The sequence below is a fragment of the Hirundo rustica genome, chromosome 3 (genome assembly GCF_015227805.2).
Source record: "Hirundo rustica isolate bHirRus1 chromosome 3, bHirRus1.pri.v3, whole genome shotgun sequence".
NCBI lineage: Eukaryota > Metazoa > Chordata > Aves > Passeriformes > Hirundinidae > Hirundo > Hirundo rustica.
Genome location: NC_053452.1, coordinates 96,021,969 through 96,037,735, shown reverse-complemented (window position 1 = coordinate 96,037,735; position 15,767 = coordinate 96,021,969). Strand labels below are relative to the sequence as shown.

The 15,767-nt window shown below is 39.1% G+C and overlaps 1 protein-coding gene across 4 annotated transcripts in view; it reads left to right on the top strand.

Annotated features, from left to right (window-relative positions):
* The window catches only part of DLGAP2 (DLG associated protein 2), a 428,484-nt gene extending 414,081 nt beyond the window's left edge, over positions 1–14,403 (top strand). For 3 of the 4 annotated variants that reach the window (XM_040059350.2, XM_040059349.2, XM_058419832.1), the window contains 4 exons: positions 5,285–5,376; positions 9,707–9,859; positions 10,691–10,708; positions 12,193–14,403. In XM_040059350.2, the coding sequence (XP_039915284.2) occupies positions 5,285–5,376; positions 9,707–9,859; positions 10,691–10,708; positions 12,193–12,411 (482 nt within the window). In that variant the 3' untranslated portion in view covers positions 12,412–14,403. The remainder of the gene's footprint in view (positions 1–5,284; positions 5,377–9,706; positions 9,860–10,690; positions 10,709–12,192) is intronic. The other variant, XM_058419831.1, reaches the window with a different exon arrangement.
* The last annotated feature ends 1,364 nt before the right edge of the window (positions 14,404–15,767 follow it).

Sequence of the window (15,767 nt, the reverse complement as noted above, 5' to 3'; positions counted from 1 at the left end):
TGGTAGATTTTTATCATCATTTATTTATAGGAAAAATCTTCATCAGTCATCACCAAACATCTCAATCTCTTCAGTCTCTAACATTCATCATCCTTTCATGGAGATAATCAATCTGCACTCATCAGAATAATTCCCCAATGCATGAAATTAATAACAAGGCTTTGGATGTCTATTAATATTGTGCTAAAGATTATGAGTTGAAGTGTTTTAATACTTTAATTTAATTACAGCAAGGCAGAGTAGCATGAATATGAGAGATTCTAACCTCTATGTTTTATTACATCTGATTTACTTATTAAAATGGAAATAGAGTTAGATCTTTAGTAAATGCTAGGGCTGTAATTATACATGTGTATTCAGCACCGTGACTCAGTGGCACATGCGACCATCGCAGTCTTATATCCCTGACAAATGTGTATCCCACCAAAATGCTACATTACCAGTGCCTAAGTCTTGACCAGTCTGACTGGACTTGAAATCACTAATGCTTGTTGACATGATTCTCCATGATAATGAAGATAAAATTTATGTTTATTTAATATGAGGCTTTGGGTAACTGAGATTCACTAGAAAATATCAGACATATATAGATTCTGTCAGGATCTATATTTCTGCAGAAGAGCTAAATCAATGCTGCTTACTCAGACTATGTATTTGAGCTATGAACTGTAAAATTCAGCAGAGGAAACTAAAACGGAACTTTACTCACTAGAGACAACTGATAAAACCATCAGCCCCTGGAACCATCCTCACTCTTTTTTTGCCCAGTGAATCATTGAATATAGCCTGGAATAGGTGACGCCAGGGACCTGCTACAGTACAATTCCTCATCCTGGAAAAGGAGGACCTCTGACCCCACACTGGGAGTTTGTCTAATGTCCTAAACTTCATAGCACCAAGAGAAAAAAAGCAGGATACAAGGCTGTTTGTCACTAAAGTCATTGCCTTTATTAAAAATGTTGAAAACCAAATTAAAGCAATTTTTATCAGATCAAATGAAACATTTTTATTTAAGTTTTTTCATGTTCGTTCAGGTTTTAACATGACAAATATTCCTTTCTCTATGCCAATAACACTGTAGAGAAAAGTGAGAGGTTTGGTGATCAAAAACCCCAAACCAATAAAAATACTTCATTACATTTGGCCAACAGAAAAACAAACCTCAGTGAATTACTCATGCAGCCCTGAACCACTTAACCCTTTTACAATGGATGTCACACAGGACTGATGAATTATGTATATTTCTGTTTAATTTAGTGTCACAGCTGTACTGTCTAACAGAAAATTGAATAGAGTTTGAGAACCACAGCTCTACATATTAGTACACACCTTGAAAGATGCTGAGATTGTAATTGGAGCCCAAAACTTTCAAACTATCTTTTGCTGCTACTTGTATGTGAGTAGATGTTTCACTGGCCTAAAGAAAGCAGAATTAAGGTGTAAAATCTACTACCAAAACACTGTCTTCATATGTCCTCCTGTACTTATCCTAAATAACAACAAAATGTTGTTATTCGCTAAATTTTGGTTGTTAAATTTAGTGCAGTGTTTTTAGTTTTATTAACACACACTGTATTAAATATGATAGACCAAATTCTATAAATCAAAATTTTAGAATTTTATTGAGAGACAAAATAACAGTCTCTGATAGCCACAATTAAAAGGACAGCGTTGAGCCTGGGATCGGCGCTGGGTGAACGCGGTAACACATTTAGCTAGTGTGTTACCCCCCAAGTTCACATTTCTGGCTTGGAGCCGTCTCTTTTTATACACTGGATCGCTGAGAGAAAATCGGGACTCCGAGGTTCCCTCTTCCGAGGCAGCCTCATTAGATATTCATGTTTGGGTTCTGGTGTTTTGAATGGATTCACCCGGGAAGACAATGTCCTTGATTGTTGTGTCCAGGGGCTGTGTAGAGGTGCTAATGTCAGGAGGAGACGGATGAAATATCGATCTGATGTAATCATTTGGTTCTCTGGGTTCTCCATCTCCCTTTTCCGTTGTCTTTGTTTTCCTTTTAACGATTCCCGGCAGAGGTATCCTCGTGTCCCTTTTCGTGTAATTCTTAGCATAGTTTCTTGTGTCCTTCCTGTGTAATCTCTGGCAAAAGAAATTCCTTGTACCCCTCTCCGTGCCACTTTCGTCTCAGTTAACCCTTAGTATACTTGATTAGAAATAAAACTTATATTTATAGGGGGTGAATTACATCTTATATCTTTTAACACGAATTAACTTTAGGACATATATCACACACACTAAAATGGAAAAAAAAAAAAAAAAAAAAAAAAAAAAAAAAAAAGTGGGGAAAAAAAACCAAAATACAGAATGCAACTTCAAAAACACTCTTGTCTCTCCCCACAAACTATTAACTTTCTTACAAAACAACAGAGAAAGACACAACCTGCGATTTTCAGTCAGTTTTACTATTTAAACATAATCTTTCATTACTTTGGGGGAAGAGTCTCATTGAGACACTCGCCACAAGACAAAGTAGTTTAGTAGCTCCCAATGTCACAAATCTGCAACTGCCCGGAGTTTGTGCAGATTGTGCTGTTCCACTCATTAGCAGCCTTTCCCCTGGCTACTTATGGGCCTCTCAGTGTATCTGGAGTACTGTTTAAGAATGCTTCCTCTAGTCTAAAATCATCTTCATGTCAAAGGCTGAGACCTCCTTTTAACCCAGGAGCGAGGGTTTTAAAGTTCTCAATTAAATCTCAATCACATCAGTCTCCAATTTTGATCAGAATTAGCATTCCCCCAACAAGATTAAAGAAGAACAGCCCATTTCTCCATAGTTTACACCAGAGAAGTCCAGTTAAAAATGTCCACTTCTTCCATCCCATTAATACTATCAGTTCTTTTAATCCACTGACTTCATGCGGTGTCTTTTCTACGTACACTCTGTCTCTTTCTTCTCTCTCTCAGGAAAAGGTTGTGCTTTAGAAGCTCCGTGTTGCTAGGAAAGGGTTAAATCTGCCCAGGCCTGCAGTGGCTATGTGCTCTCTTGCCTCAGGCTGCCTGCTGTAGAGACCCAAAGCCATGCTGTTGGGGGAGGCTGGTGGATGTCCTCTTTTCCACCCCTCGGTCTTATTCAGGGTGGCTCAGCTCGGAGTTGTTACAAAGCTGCAGGTTTTCTTTCTCTGCTGCCGCCGTTCTTGAGCCCGGCCGTGTCTTGGCCCCCTCTGCCGCCGCCCCGGGCACATGGCCAGCGCTGCCGAGCTGCAGCCTCCCTCTCTCCCACCGGCAGCCGGGGGAAAGGGGGCTCACAGCCGGGGGAAAGGGGGTTCAGCCGGGGGAAAGGGGGCTCAGCCGGGGGAAGGGAGGCTCAGCCGGGGGAAAGGGGGCTCACAGCCGGGGGAAAGGGGGGGGCTCAGCTGGGAGAAAGGGGGCTCAGCTGGGAGAAAGGGGGCTCAGCCAGGGGAAAGGGGGCTCACAGCCGGGGGAAAGGGGGGGGCTCAGCTGGGGGAAAGGGGGTTCAGCCGGGGGAAAGGGGGTTCAGCTGGGGGAAAGGGGGCTCAGCTGGGAGAAAGGAGGCTCAGCCGGCCCGGGTCTCTCCCCGTGCGGGCAGCGGCTCCCGGAGCCGTGGCCGGGCCTGGCCCGGGCGCCCAAGGGCAGCGGGGCCTGAGCCGGGCCCTCCTCTGCTGCCCACGATGTTACCTCATGGCTATCCTAGATGGAAGAGGCTGACCTGTCAAGGATGAGGGTTTTATATCAGTACTTCCCAAAGTCGCATTCGGCATTCTCAATAGCTAAACCCGATGCTAATATCTCAACTAGCATTCTGATAGGTCCCTGTGTTTTCCAAAGAAATTCCCAGGTCCCGAAAGGGCAAGAACCCTCGACACTCCTCCATAACTAAAAACGTGTGCCATCCCATGACACCCTGCCACAGTTTGTTTCCTGTAGCAGGGGCTGCAGATCAGTTGTGCTGTACCAGCTTTATTCCACACTCACCATCCTGTTTGAATGATCAGATTTGGTTTCTCCAAGTTGAAGTAACATATTACCAGAGTAATTCTTGTCTACCCTTACCCCACCTCTCTATACCTTTAACATTATTTAAAGATCTGAAAATTTCTTGCTAAAATATATTTTCCTTGAGACCACAGCTTATAATGACTTTTTTAAAATGGTTGTTTTTCATCATAGAGATGGATGTAGAGGAAAGGAAGTGTAGGAAAGGATGTGCAGGAAGGCAAAGAAAAGCATGGTCCTACCTACCGAAGTGTGGTTTTTATCCCAGTGAATGTGGCAGTCTGGATGAGTTAGTTTCTTAGGGATAAGCCAATCCCCTTAGGTACTACTGTCAATAGAAGGACAGAGGCATCTCCAGGAGGAAATTCAGCTCATCTAAAAATAAGTGCCTAACATGGCTGAGCTGCTGAACTCAGATCACTGATTATTCAAAAATTTTAAATTAGACAGATTACTCTTGGAAACAAAGTCAAATAAAATGAGTTTGGTTGTTATCCCCAGTGCATACTGTAAGAGCATATTCATGGACAGTGAGGAAATACCAACACATCCACAGGAGCTGATCCTGGTTCAGCAAAGTCCTGAAGCACCTGTTTGTGTCCCATTTTATCTGAAGCTCATGTGCTGAGGACTTTGTATATTTTCTTGGGCAGACAACCTGCAGTTCCTGGTGGGTGTACCAAAACATGTCTCAGGGATGCAATTCCTGTGAGGATCTAATCCTTATGGTAGGAATATGTTATATTACAGTTGAATGTAATAACTTTATCCTCAGAACAGATAAAGAGATCTCACCCAGGGATCATCCACACAAGTGTAGTGAGTGAAGCAATTTGCAATCCCAGAACCAGAAGATATAATCTAAGGTACATGTGCCTTTGACATCTAACTGGTTCTTCAGGCAAGACAATTTCAACAGCTCTCAGTTTACATGAGCAAATGTAAATGGGAGAGGTGTCACTTACTTTGAAATTTAAGAGTGTTTTCAAAATCATAGGGATTGATGGATGCCCATTTCAGGAAGCTGAATATAATCCCTTGGGTTTTTTCTACTTCCTTAAGCTGTTTTGACTTATATTAATATATAATTTATTGTTCATTCATTATTACCAAAATATAGGGTGCCACTGAGCTTTCCTATACCTCAATCTTTTAAAAAAAATATTTTATGTGTATAATCACAAACAACAAAATCAAATATTTACTTCCATTTTAAAATAACGAGGAATTTCACCTGCAGATTTTTGAGCTGGATATTGTATTTATTCTCAAAAAACATTTATTGTCAATAATCCATCTGTATGCTTAGTCCTAGGTAAGATCCGAAGTGCTGTTGGAAGTGCTCAGCTCCTCATGTCTCAGAAATTCCAGCAATTTTATTGGCTTTGTCAGCAAAATCTGGTAAGTCACTTTGCCTGGCTATTCATGAAGAGTTTTTTATTCATCCATAATATTCCACAATTTTAAATTTTACTTTATATTTTAGAATTTAATATTTTTACTTCAGAAACAACTGTAATGCACCCAAGCAGTAGCATTCTGAAATGTTATTTTCATGTCCCACATTTACTTCCCCCTTTTTTTAAACTTAATCCTTAAGTATGATGTTAGTAGATTTTTTTTTTTTTAGCAAATATGTAATTTCAGTAATTTCAATCTGATTATGTTTTGCTTTTCTCTTTTTGCTGTCTTTATTAAACAAAAGAAAATGAGAAGGGATCAAATACAAGTTTTCTGAGACATAATATTATGGCTTATTTTTGCAATACCCTAATATATTAACTATATTTCACGTAAGAAAGGGGGAAATTTTCACATTATGATGAGTGGAAAATAGTAAAATAGAATGTATCATACATAATCCAGCTTTCTACCTACCTGAAAATAGGACTGATAATGGAAATGAGATATCTATAATGTTCATAAAATTGAGTTGGATAATTTGTGTTGCCAATTATATATGAGATGTCCTGGGGCTAAAGGAACAGATGCATTGTATTACATATGAGGGTTACTGCTATTGTTCTGGAAGTTCATTAGACACTAATTCAATTCTAAATGTTATCTTCATTAATACGACAGCAGCCATCAGTGATTCAAACGTTGTTCCAAGATGATACTAATCAATAGAAGAATGTAATTCTTCTAGCTACAGCTGGTGGCAGAACACCTTTCTTTGTCTCTCTCAAATATCAAGTGTACCTTTTCCTTCTGACTGTCCCTAAACCTCATAACTTGAAAGCACTGAATTTTGTTGTGTGCATAACAGCAGACGTAACGTATACATCTGCTTACATACTTTTCTTTTCTCATTGGGATTTGTCACATAACTTCCAAGGCAGAGCATCTGCTCTGCAAAGACCTACTTGCTACTTTCCCTCCGTAAAGTTAAACATTCAGAATGCCTGCAATGGAATAATACTGAGAAAATAATGCCAAAAATGTCATATTTTCTGATAGAAAATATTAAGGTACATGAACCTCATTAGGAAAGAATCCAATTATCCGCTTCAAAAACTCTTTCAAAACAAGAATTTTAAAAGCTGTTACAGAATAACAGAGGAAATATACAAAGTCTGAACTGACCACATCTGTATTATCAATTACATCATGTGTGCTCCCTATCTAGTAACTTGTTTCATACCAAGAGAAGGGAATCTTCATCATTGTCTGAAAGTTTCTCTCTGCAAATTTAAAAATACGCTCTATTATCCAATGGATTAAGCTATGCAAACTAAGATTTGGAGAGCCTAACCTCCACTCCATTCATCTTGGAGTGGGCCCAGCAGTTGTGCTGAGAGCATTACTGTAATAGCAAGCGCAGCTCCTGCTCAGCACAGCTATCAGCTGCTCGGGAGTGGGAACAGTTCATTACTGCAAAAGCAATAGGAGCACAAGGAGAAATCTACAACTTTGTAGACAGCACAACCAAAAAGCTGGCAAGATTTTACTTTGCTTTTTCTCTTTCGGATAATAAACCTCTGAACTCCGTTACAGCGAGCGGCTTTATCCCACTCTCAAGATTTGGGCTCTGAGTATCTTTCACTTTCATTAAATCAGTAATGGGCTCTGCAGAAAGCAGCAACTGCAAAACTGACTGTAGGTCAGGCATGTCAGGAGGCTTTTCTTCCTATACCTAATGATAAAGTTTGTTGCTAGTAACTTAGTGCATACCTACAGCAGCCTTTCCATAGGCTCCCAAGGCAGCATCTCATTGCCCCAGGGGAATGCTGGCAGCTTGCACATTCGCTCTCTCTGAAACATCCAGCACGTACAGGGCTGCCACATGGCAGTTTCTCTGACAGGGTTCAGCATCTGTAAGCTTAAACGCAGGACACGGAACAACAGCATTTGCTTCTGCCAATTCAAAATGCAACAAGGGGTTTAGAGGAACATACTTACTCAAACTGAAATTTACCCATGAAGGTCACCTGTGGACTTTTCTAAAGGATCATGGGAACTTCAAACAGCACATTTGATTATGCTCTGTGTTAGGAGCTCTTGTCAAAGGTTCTCATTTAGGGTAAACTCACAGAAATATAAGCTTCACTGAAGTTTTCTTTTTTTGAATCTGGCTGACTATCTCCTACATGTATACTGTTCCCACCAACTACTTTTAAAAAATGGTCATTACTGATTAATAACTGGTCCCTTATGCATTATTCACAGGACTTTTTGTAACACCCTTTTTTTCTTGAAAGTGTCCTTCTCCATGCTCTCTAGTCAGCACAGATCCTGCTCAGCTTGTGAGTGTCATGGGTGCAGGCTAAAACAGAGCAGCTTGAGCACCCTCTAGGTACTTGTTGCTTGCTTTGGGCCTCTTTCAAAAGGAGGGCTGCAAAGCTGAATTCCAAGCAAGGTACAAGTAAATGAGCAGTTTCTGAGAAGAAGCAGGTTTAAGCCAATCTTTTCAAAACTTAGTTGGCTGTAATAGTACTCATTTGTGCCAGCATTTATTCATGAACTGTGGATGGGTGAGAAGCAGGAGGCAGCCCTCTTGTGTCCAGACCACGCACGCACAGCCCTCTGCAAGAGTCGTGCTGGAGGCCATGGTCTTCACAAACACCGTGAGCAGAGTGGGGCGCACAAAGGTACAGAACAGCAATTAGCCTTGATTCAGAAGGCAATGCCCTTGCAATGAGTGGCATTATTTTCTGGCTGTTTAGAGGGAACTGGGCAGAGGACTGAAGACACCAGGCAGGAGACAACAGATTGCAAGATAAAACAGACTACTGTGGGACTGTCCTCATGAATTTCACACAGGGAGTCAGTTCCTAAAGCCTGAAATATTGACCTCTGTAGAGTAAGTAACACCACTGACATAAATTTTAAACTGTTTTGTAACAAATTTGGATCTACCCAATGAAGTAGTTTTCAGTAAACGCTAATCTGGAGTTGTAATGTTTCCCAGAAGTCTGTTATAATCTATATGGCCAGTTGTCTTAAGCCCCTGAAGCTCCCTAATAAAAGGAAACTTTTTTCTAGTGAAAAAGACTTGTAAGTTGTTCTTGGCCCAGATTCCAGTAGGGGTCTAGATGTGGGTGACACTACACATTGTCATGCTCAATTCCAGGCTCTCACCTCCCACAGCGGTATCTGTAAACCCAAGTTTGAGCAACAATTCCTAGTCTGAAACCCTTAGAAATGTGTGATTCAAGGGAGGAATTTAATAGCAATACTGACTTATCTCCCAGTTTCTAGACAGATGTGAGGTTCTGTTTAAATATAAAATGCCTTTGACCACTAGATTTGAAAAATGTTGGGAACACATTGCTGTAACAGCAGTGCTGCTAACGTAGCAAACTAGTCTTTACAGGCTTTGCCCAGTGAGGGAAAGATCCAGAATCTGTTTGGCATAGGTTTGACGTCCTCTCTCCCAGCTCCATTCTTTAGACCATCATAATGGCTTCCTCCTGTCCTGGAATGAAAAAGGCATTTCTTCATTACCTTCACAGACGTGTTTACCAATTAAGCCCTATTTCGATAAAGTACAAGGCTCTCTTCTTGAACTAGAACCAGTGCTCAGAGAGCATAGAGTTCAGAGTCTGCATGCTACCTTATAATACAATTTTTGTCCAGCACTGGAATCAGGTTAATTATCAAATACATCTTGCTAATTGTTACCACCAATATTTGCTCCATTAGTTGTTATGCACATAGAGCCTCTTAATTGCAGTACCTGGTGGTAATGTCTTCCCAGTTCCTGAGTGTGATTCAACTCTCTGGAGAGCAGAATGCAAGCATACCATCAAGATTTCAAGCTTCATGTATACATTTGAAAATGCAAGACAATGTAAACATCAAATTCAGCATAAAGCAACAACATCTTAGTGGCACCGTTTTGTCTTAATCAGCTGCCGTGAATGTAATTTTTAACCAGGAAGACTTGACGCTGGCTGGAATACAAAGCACACTCCCCTTGCCTTTAATAATCAGCAGACAGAGGCTGTCAGCTTGTTCCTTTTTAGAACTGCAGGTCAGCACAGTATATGGTGCTAAGGAACTTCCCTTACTGCAAATTCAGGAAGGCTCGCGTGACATCCAGCTCATTCATGTTTGGGTTGTGTAGGAGGCACAGCTTTCCAGTCACAGCTCCCAGCTGCAGAGCGCGCAGAACCTCAGCACTGAGCAGTGCTGCAGCAATGAAATCTGGCACCATGCCCTTCCTGCCTCGCTGCACGCTGCTGAAAGCCTCCCGGAGTATTCACATTCTCTGCTTTGTGCATTACAGGACCCGAGTGCCATGCCAAGACCAACTTCCCAGGACCTTGCAGGTTTCTGGGACTTACTGCAGCTCTCAATTGAAGATGTCAGCATGAAGTTTGATGAACTGCACCAGTTGAAACTCAATGAATGGAAAATAATAGAATCACCCGAAAGGAAGGTAAGCAGATGATGGACAATACCATTTACTCCCCATTTGTAGTTCTGCAGTCTCCTTGTATTAAATATAGTAGAGAAACACAACAGGTTTCTAACCCTGGGAAGTATTTAATTGGCATAGCCCAATTTTTACATGGAAACTTTCATCAGATGTGAGAAGTCTTTTCTTTTTTAACAATGTTGAGCTGAATTATATGAAAAATAAAATGGATTTTGCTAAGCTAGTTTACTCCATGACACTTTTGTTCAAATTATTTGATTCACATTCTAAAGGCTAGAACAGAGGTATGTTCTTATTAATTCAGTCTGAAGAAAACAGCCCAAAAATTCAAACAAGGTAAATTCAGCACTCTGCTATATCTGGGGAAGCTCAAACTTGAACACTGTAGTGTTTAAGCCTGCCTGCATGACACAAATGATAATGGAACAGGAATGAGTGAAAAAAGCATGTGACAAAACGTAGCACAGGTGATACTGAAGCTCAGCCAACATAATTTTGGGGGACAAAGTGCTGCTGGCAAACTTCTGCACCTGTGCCCTGCAACTCCACCATTTGGGAGATGCCACACATGATGCTTACAAACCAAAGGTGAAAAATTTCCCATAAAAACAGTGTAATTCTGAAGCTGCCTTTCCCCTCTCCAGAACTTCATCCCTTACCTTGATTATCCCAATATCCTTACTGATAATTGTATCAGTCAGATGAAAACAGCATTTGGTTTGAGTCAGTACTGTTGGCCTCAGGTGAATAGTTGTTTGGTTTGGGAGGAATTAGGAGGCATTTTGACAACTTTTTCATTTCTTCATGCTCCTCTTGGATTTTAATTTTCAGCCAACGGGTTGGTGGATGGTGAGTTTGCAACTCTTGCTTACTAGTGACAACTGGAAGTAAGAAATTATTATAATGACAGCAACAGTGATATTCCTAAGAGGGAAGTAACTAAAAGTGGAAAAAAAAAAAAAAAAAAAAAGATGGGATGACAGGAGTAGAGCCTTTATGAAAACAGGAGATAGAGAAAATAAAGACAGGCAGAACTGGCTGTCATGGAGAATAGCATCTTAGGCTGTTGCCCTGTTCCTGTTTAATGCAGAACTATGTTTTTAATAACCATAGTTATTTAATCTTGGCTATTGCATTTGGATAGTAGAGTCAGAATTAGTTCAAAAAAAAAACAAAAACAAAACCAAAAAACCCCAAACAAACAGAATAAAACAATGAGGAGTCTGTAAACCATAAGTATATCAGTTCAATTTTTGTATTATTTGAATCCTGCTGTGCATCAAATTAACTGTGTTCTCCATAAGGAACAGCCCATTCTCTGGACTATTATCATTACTTTATGAAATTATATAGCAAAAAGATCTATCATAATAACTGTACCTATGCAAATGAAGTTATGGAGTCTTCATCTTCAGGGCTATTCAGTCCAGTATTAAACATGAAATTAAAAAAAAACAACAACCTGATTTAACTTCAAATTTGCATCTAATTTCAAGTACACTTTGAATGGGGATTGCACGGAATTCCTCCAGAAGTCCGTCTCTTCTAACCTAAATTAGTGTACAATGCCTTTATTATAGGCTCTCATATGATATTTCATCGTCTCTAAATGGTCAAAACAATTCTTGATTTAACACCTGCAGAGAAATTTGCAGCTACTTTGGTAACAAAATCTACTATCGCTTTATAATTTGATAATTCTTCAAAATAATTTTCTTTAAAATGGCCCAGGCTTGCAAGCAGAACAATTACCCCTATGTTCTCTCTCTGGTTGGTGCTTAAATGTTTCCATAGAGCAATTCCTGGAGGAGACTAAACTAATAGACATGTATACACAGCTGCTATCTCATATCCAGCTGAGGCTAAACTCTGTATGATTAATTTAATCAAAAATACTGTCCTGCTAATCTTAGAGAGTCTTTTCACTTGATCAGACCACACAGATGTGCTGAATTCTTATTGGAGAGACAGTATGTGTTTCTGTTTATAATGAGTGTAATAATGTGTCAGCTTAAATTAAACAAATCCATATGAAAGTGAGGTGTGCAGATTGCATGTGCCAATACCTGCAAGGATGGTGGAAGGAAGTGCAGTCTTTTTTCAGGCACAGGACTGCAGAATACATAAGGGTTGTCAAGTAAGAGGGTTTTGTCAGTGTCCCTAGTGTGGATAGCTGTTCATGTTATCCATTAGTCAGCTGATGGGCAAGCACAAATTGAGCATGCTTGATGTATGTAATCAGTATTTTTGCCCTTCATGTCTTTGATGTGCATGCTGTGCTGACAAGTACCTTTTACATGCAGCTCACCCTTAGTTTTAATGCCCTGTTGCAGGAAGAAAGAAAGATTCCTCCTCCTGTACCAAAGAAGCCCCCAAAAGGAAAATTCCCTATCACAAGAGAAAAATCTCTGGACCTACCTGACAGACAACGGCAAGAAGCTAGAAGACGGCTGATGGCTGCCAAGCGAGCAGCCTCTTTCCGGCAGAATTCAGCCACAGAGCGTGCAGACAGCATTGAGATCTATATCCCAGAGGCTCAAACCCGGCTTTAAAGACAGAATGCTGCAGAGTTCCTTTTTTTTAAACAAAATGCTTGTACAGTTTGTCACTTACCTGGTAATTTTTGTCTCATTCTCTCCACTAAATATGCCCTTGATGTTGTGTTCTTTGTGCCATAAGCACAGTGGAATGCTTTTGATTTCCTCAGAATTTGCTGAGCTCACCGCAAGAACGACTTCTTTTTGTATTTATTGTCTGACTTACAATCAGCTACAATGGATAGGGCTTGTCAAGACCTGACTTATCCAATATATTCTCAGAGGACAACAAGAAACACCTCTTGAGATGGAACCCAGCTTACTTTTTTGTTATTTATATTTTTATAAAATGTGTGATAATTAGGGATAAGAATAACAAACTATAAATGGGTGCATCTCACCATTCACTAGAGGCATTAGCTAATCCAAGTAGAAGGTGCTACAAATGTAAAGAGCAGGAAAGAAAGAACCCATTTATCTCCTTGACCTCCAGTTTCTTTTCCTAGAATCCAGCTAACATTATCTACCCATGCGCTCTGCCACTCTTCTCATCTTTGTTACTGCAGAATAACATTAGGCCTCTCATCTCATTCAAGTTTCTGGAGATGAACAGGGATATCCAGCCACTAAAACTCCAAAGTTCATCAGAATCCAAGAAGCATACAAGTCTGGTGATAGTGGGAATGTTGTCCACTAAGAAACGTTTGCTGTTAGCAGTATAACGACACTCTGAAACATAAGCAAAATTTTAATGCAAGAGGACTTGAGTGATGGGTGAAAGGAAAACGGAAGCCTTAAAAAGTTAGATCTTCTGTAGTAAGATGAGTAAAGAAAAAGTTATACTCGCTCCTTTGGACCACTCATTGCATTTTTAATAGTTCTTTTACATGTTAATATTTATTTTATAAACCTTCTCTCTTTCATTTCAAGAGCTGTGCTACATGTACTATTTCAAACTCTCAAATTGTTATAACAATTGAGTTTCCAGGGTATCCTTGAGAACAAAAAAATCTTGCTTGTTTAAAATGCCAGTTGTGATGTTGTAAACAGTTTAAGAAATATGAATGTGAGTGGTAAGTATATATAAGTTTAAATGGTTATGTTAAGGTAAAGGTGAACTGTAGTTTACAATTGTATTTTTTTTTTTTTTTAGAACTATTTTTCTATGCAGTATCATTTATGGCAAGAATAAGATTCTTGCTTGCTTCAGACATAGGAAAAAAAAAACCCACAACCACCTGACTCAAGAAATAAGTGATTTCCAGCCTTGGAATATAAGGAAAATAATATATTTTCAAGCCTCATATTGTCAGAAGAGAGAAGTGGTAGCTACCACAGTCAAGAGGCTTTATTTAAAACTAATTAGGACAGATTTATTCCACTTCACCTACCTTCCAGAGCCAACCAAGCAATCCAGCACTTAGAAGTCTTCAGGTGAAGACGCAATAAAATGAGTAACATGCAGCCCCCAATACCAAGGATTGAATCCTTTTGAATGCAAGTTTAGGTGAAAAGAATGACAACCCAGTGAGACAGACAGCCCTAGCTACCGCATTCCCTATTTATCTGCTTTAACAAATGCAATGTATTTAGCCATAGGCAGATCAACTCTTTAATTATACTCAAGCACTTTGGTTCTTCACCTGTTGAGCACTTTAAATCCAAATCCCATGCACCCTGCAGCCTGATGGATGACTGAAAACATGAAGGACCGTAGGTTATGCAGATCTGACATTGCTTCAAATCTGTTTTCTTTTGTTTGGTTGGCTGTTTTTTTCCCTTCTCTTTTTCCTACAGTGTGTGGTATTAAGCATGAGTTCTGTCTTTGGACAGCTGATAAAGCATGCTTGGCTTCAAAGTATGAATCTTTAGAGATGAAGTTTTGAGAAGTTTCTGTGAGAAGACACCCCTGTAAATTGAGCCTGGTATCTGGTATATACTTTACCAAATAGCCTTAAACTATATTTGAAGCAAAAACCAAGACGAATGTATATCCTTCAAGAATGCAAAAGAAAAAAAAAAAAAAAAAAAAAAAAAGGTAAAGAAAAAAGAAAAAAAGGAATAAAAATAATAAATCCCTGAAATATTCTTCTAGATGGAAACATTATATTTCCCGTCCGTTGTGTTTTCAAGGCATTTTCTATTAAGGAAGGAGCTGAATCCTCAACAGTGTACAATATTGATGCTACTTCCTATATTTGTTGTACTATTTTAAATACAGAAGTACATGTAGAGGCTGGCATCTTTAGTCTTGAAAACTGGTATCTTAAAGTGGAGCTGCTAATTAGAATATCCACACAAAATCAAAGCCAGTATTTTTCTTAGATTGAAGAAGTTTTAAATAGAGACACACACACATGTACACATATATACATATGGCAGCTGATACATTTTATCTAATTTTCAGTACACTTCCAGGAGGAATCACGCCTGCTTTACTCGCTTGAACCCTCCTACCTACAGCAGCAGGTCATGCGATTAAGACAAGCTGTATCTGCTCCTGCCAGTAATCAGACTTTATGAAGAGAAATAGTAAACCAAACAGATAAACTGAGATCCCAGCTGGCCTAATAATACTGACTTGGAGAAGTCTGTGTTTTACATTTCCCATGCTGTTACAAGAAAATTCTTAGTATAAGGTTTATAAATCTATGATTTCTGTTTGTTCCACCTTGTTCAAACAAACAAACCAACCCCAAATAAACAAACAAAAACCAGACAAACAACACGAAAAAAATGGAAAAAATCAAAAGTAAACTAGACGCCTAGCAACAAATCTGATAATGTTATCTGTGCACATTACATTTTGATGTGCAATATACTAAATTATTGTACAGATAACATATCTTTTAAGGCAGATAAGCCATTTCAATTTACATGTTGTACACCTGGTTAGTTTAGAAAGATAACATTATGCTTATGATATTTGTGTTGCAAATAAATCAGAGTCAGAATGCTTAATTCTCTGACATGAGAAACACCGTATCTTAATAAACATTTAACCAGATCAATTGTAATCTGACTCCATGTCACAAAAATAAAAGTCAATTAAAAAACCAAAGTAGGAGGAACATCAATAAACAGAAAGATAGGAAATAGAATGCTTTCTCCTTTGAGAGTTCATGGTGTAAACCCACTCAGAAACAGCTGAACATAGCAAAATTGTCTAGTGTTTAATTAAATATTAATTGGGCTAATATGCATTTCAACACATTAAAACTGTAGAAAGTCTTTGTTCGTTTAGTCATTGCCTGTAAAACACAAGTATACTAAACAAAATTCAGAAAATTTAAATAAGGGAAAAGGCCTGAATGGTAAAATTGTTGATATTTGCCATACTTATTTTTGCTTTGTATATTTTTTTAGATTTT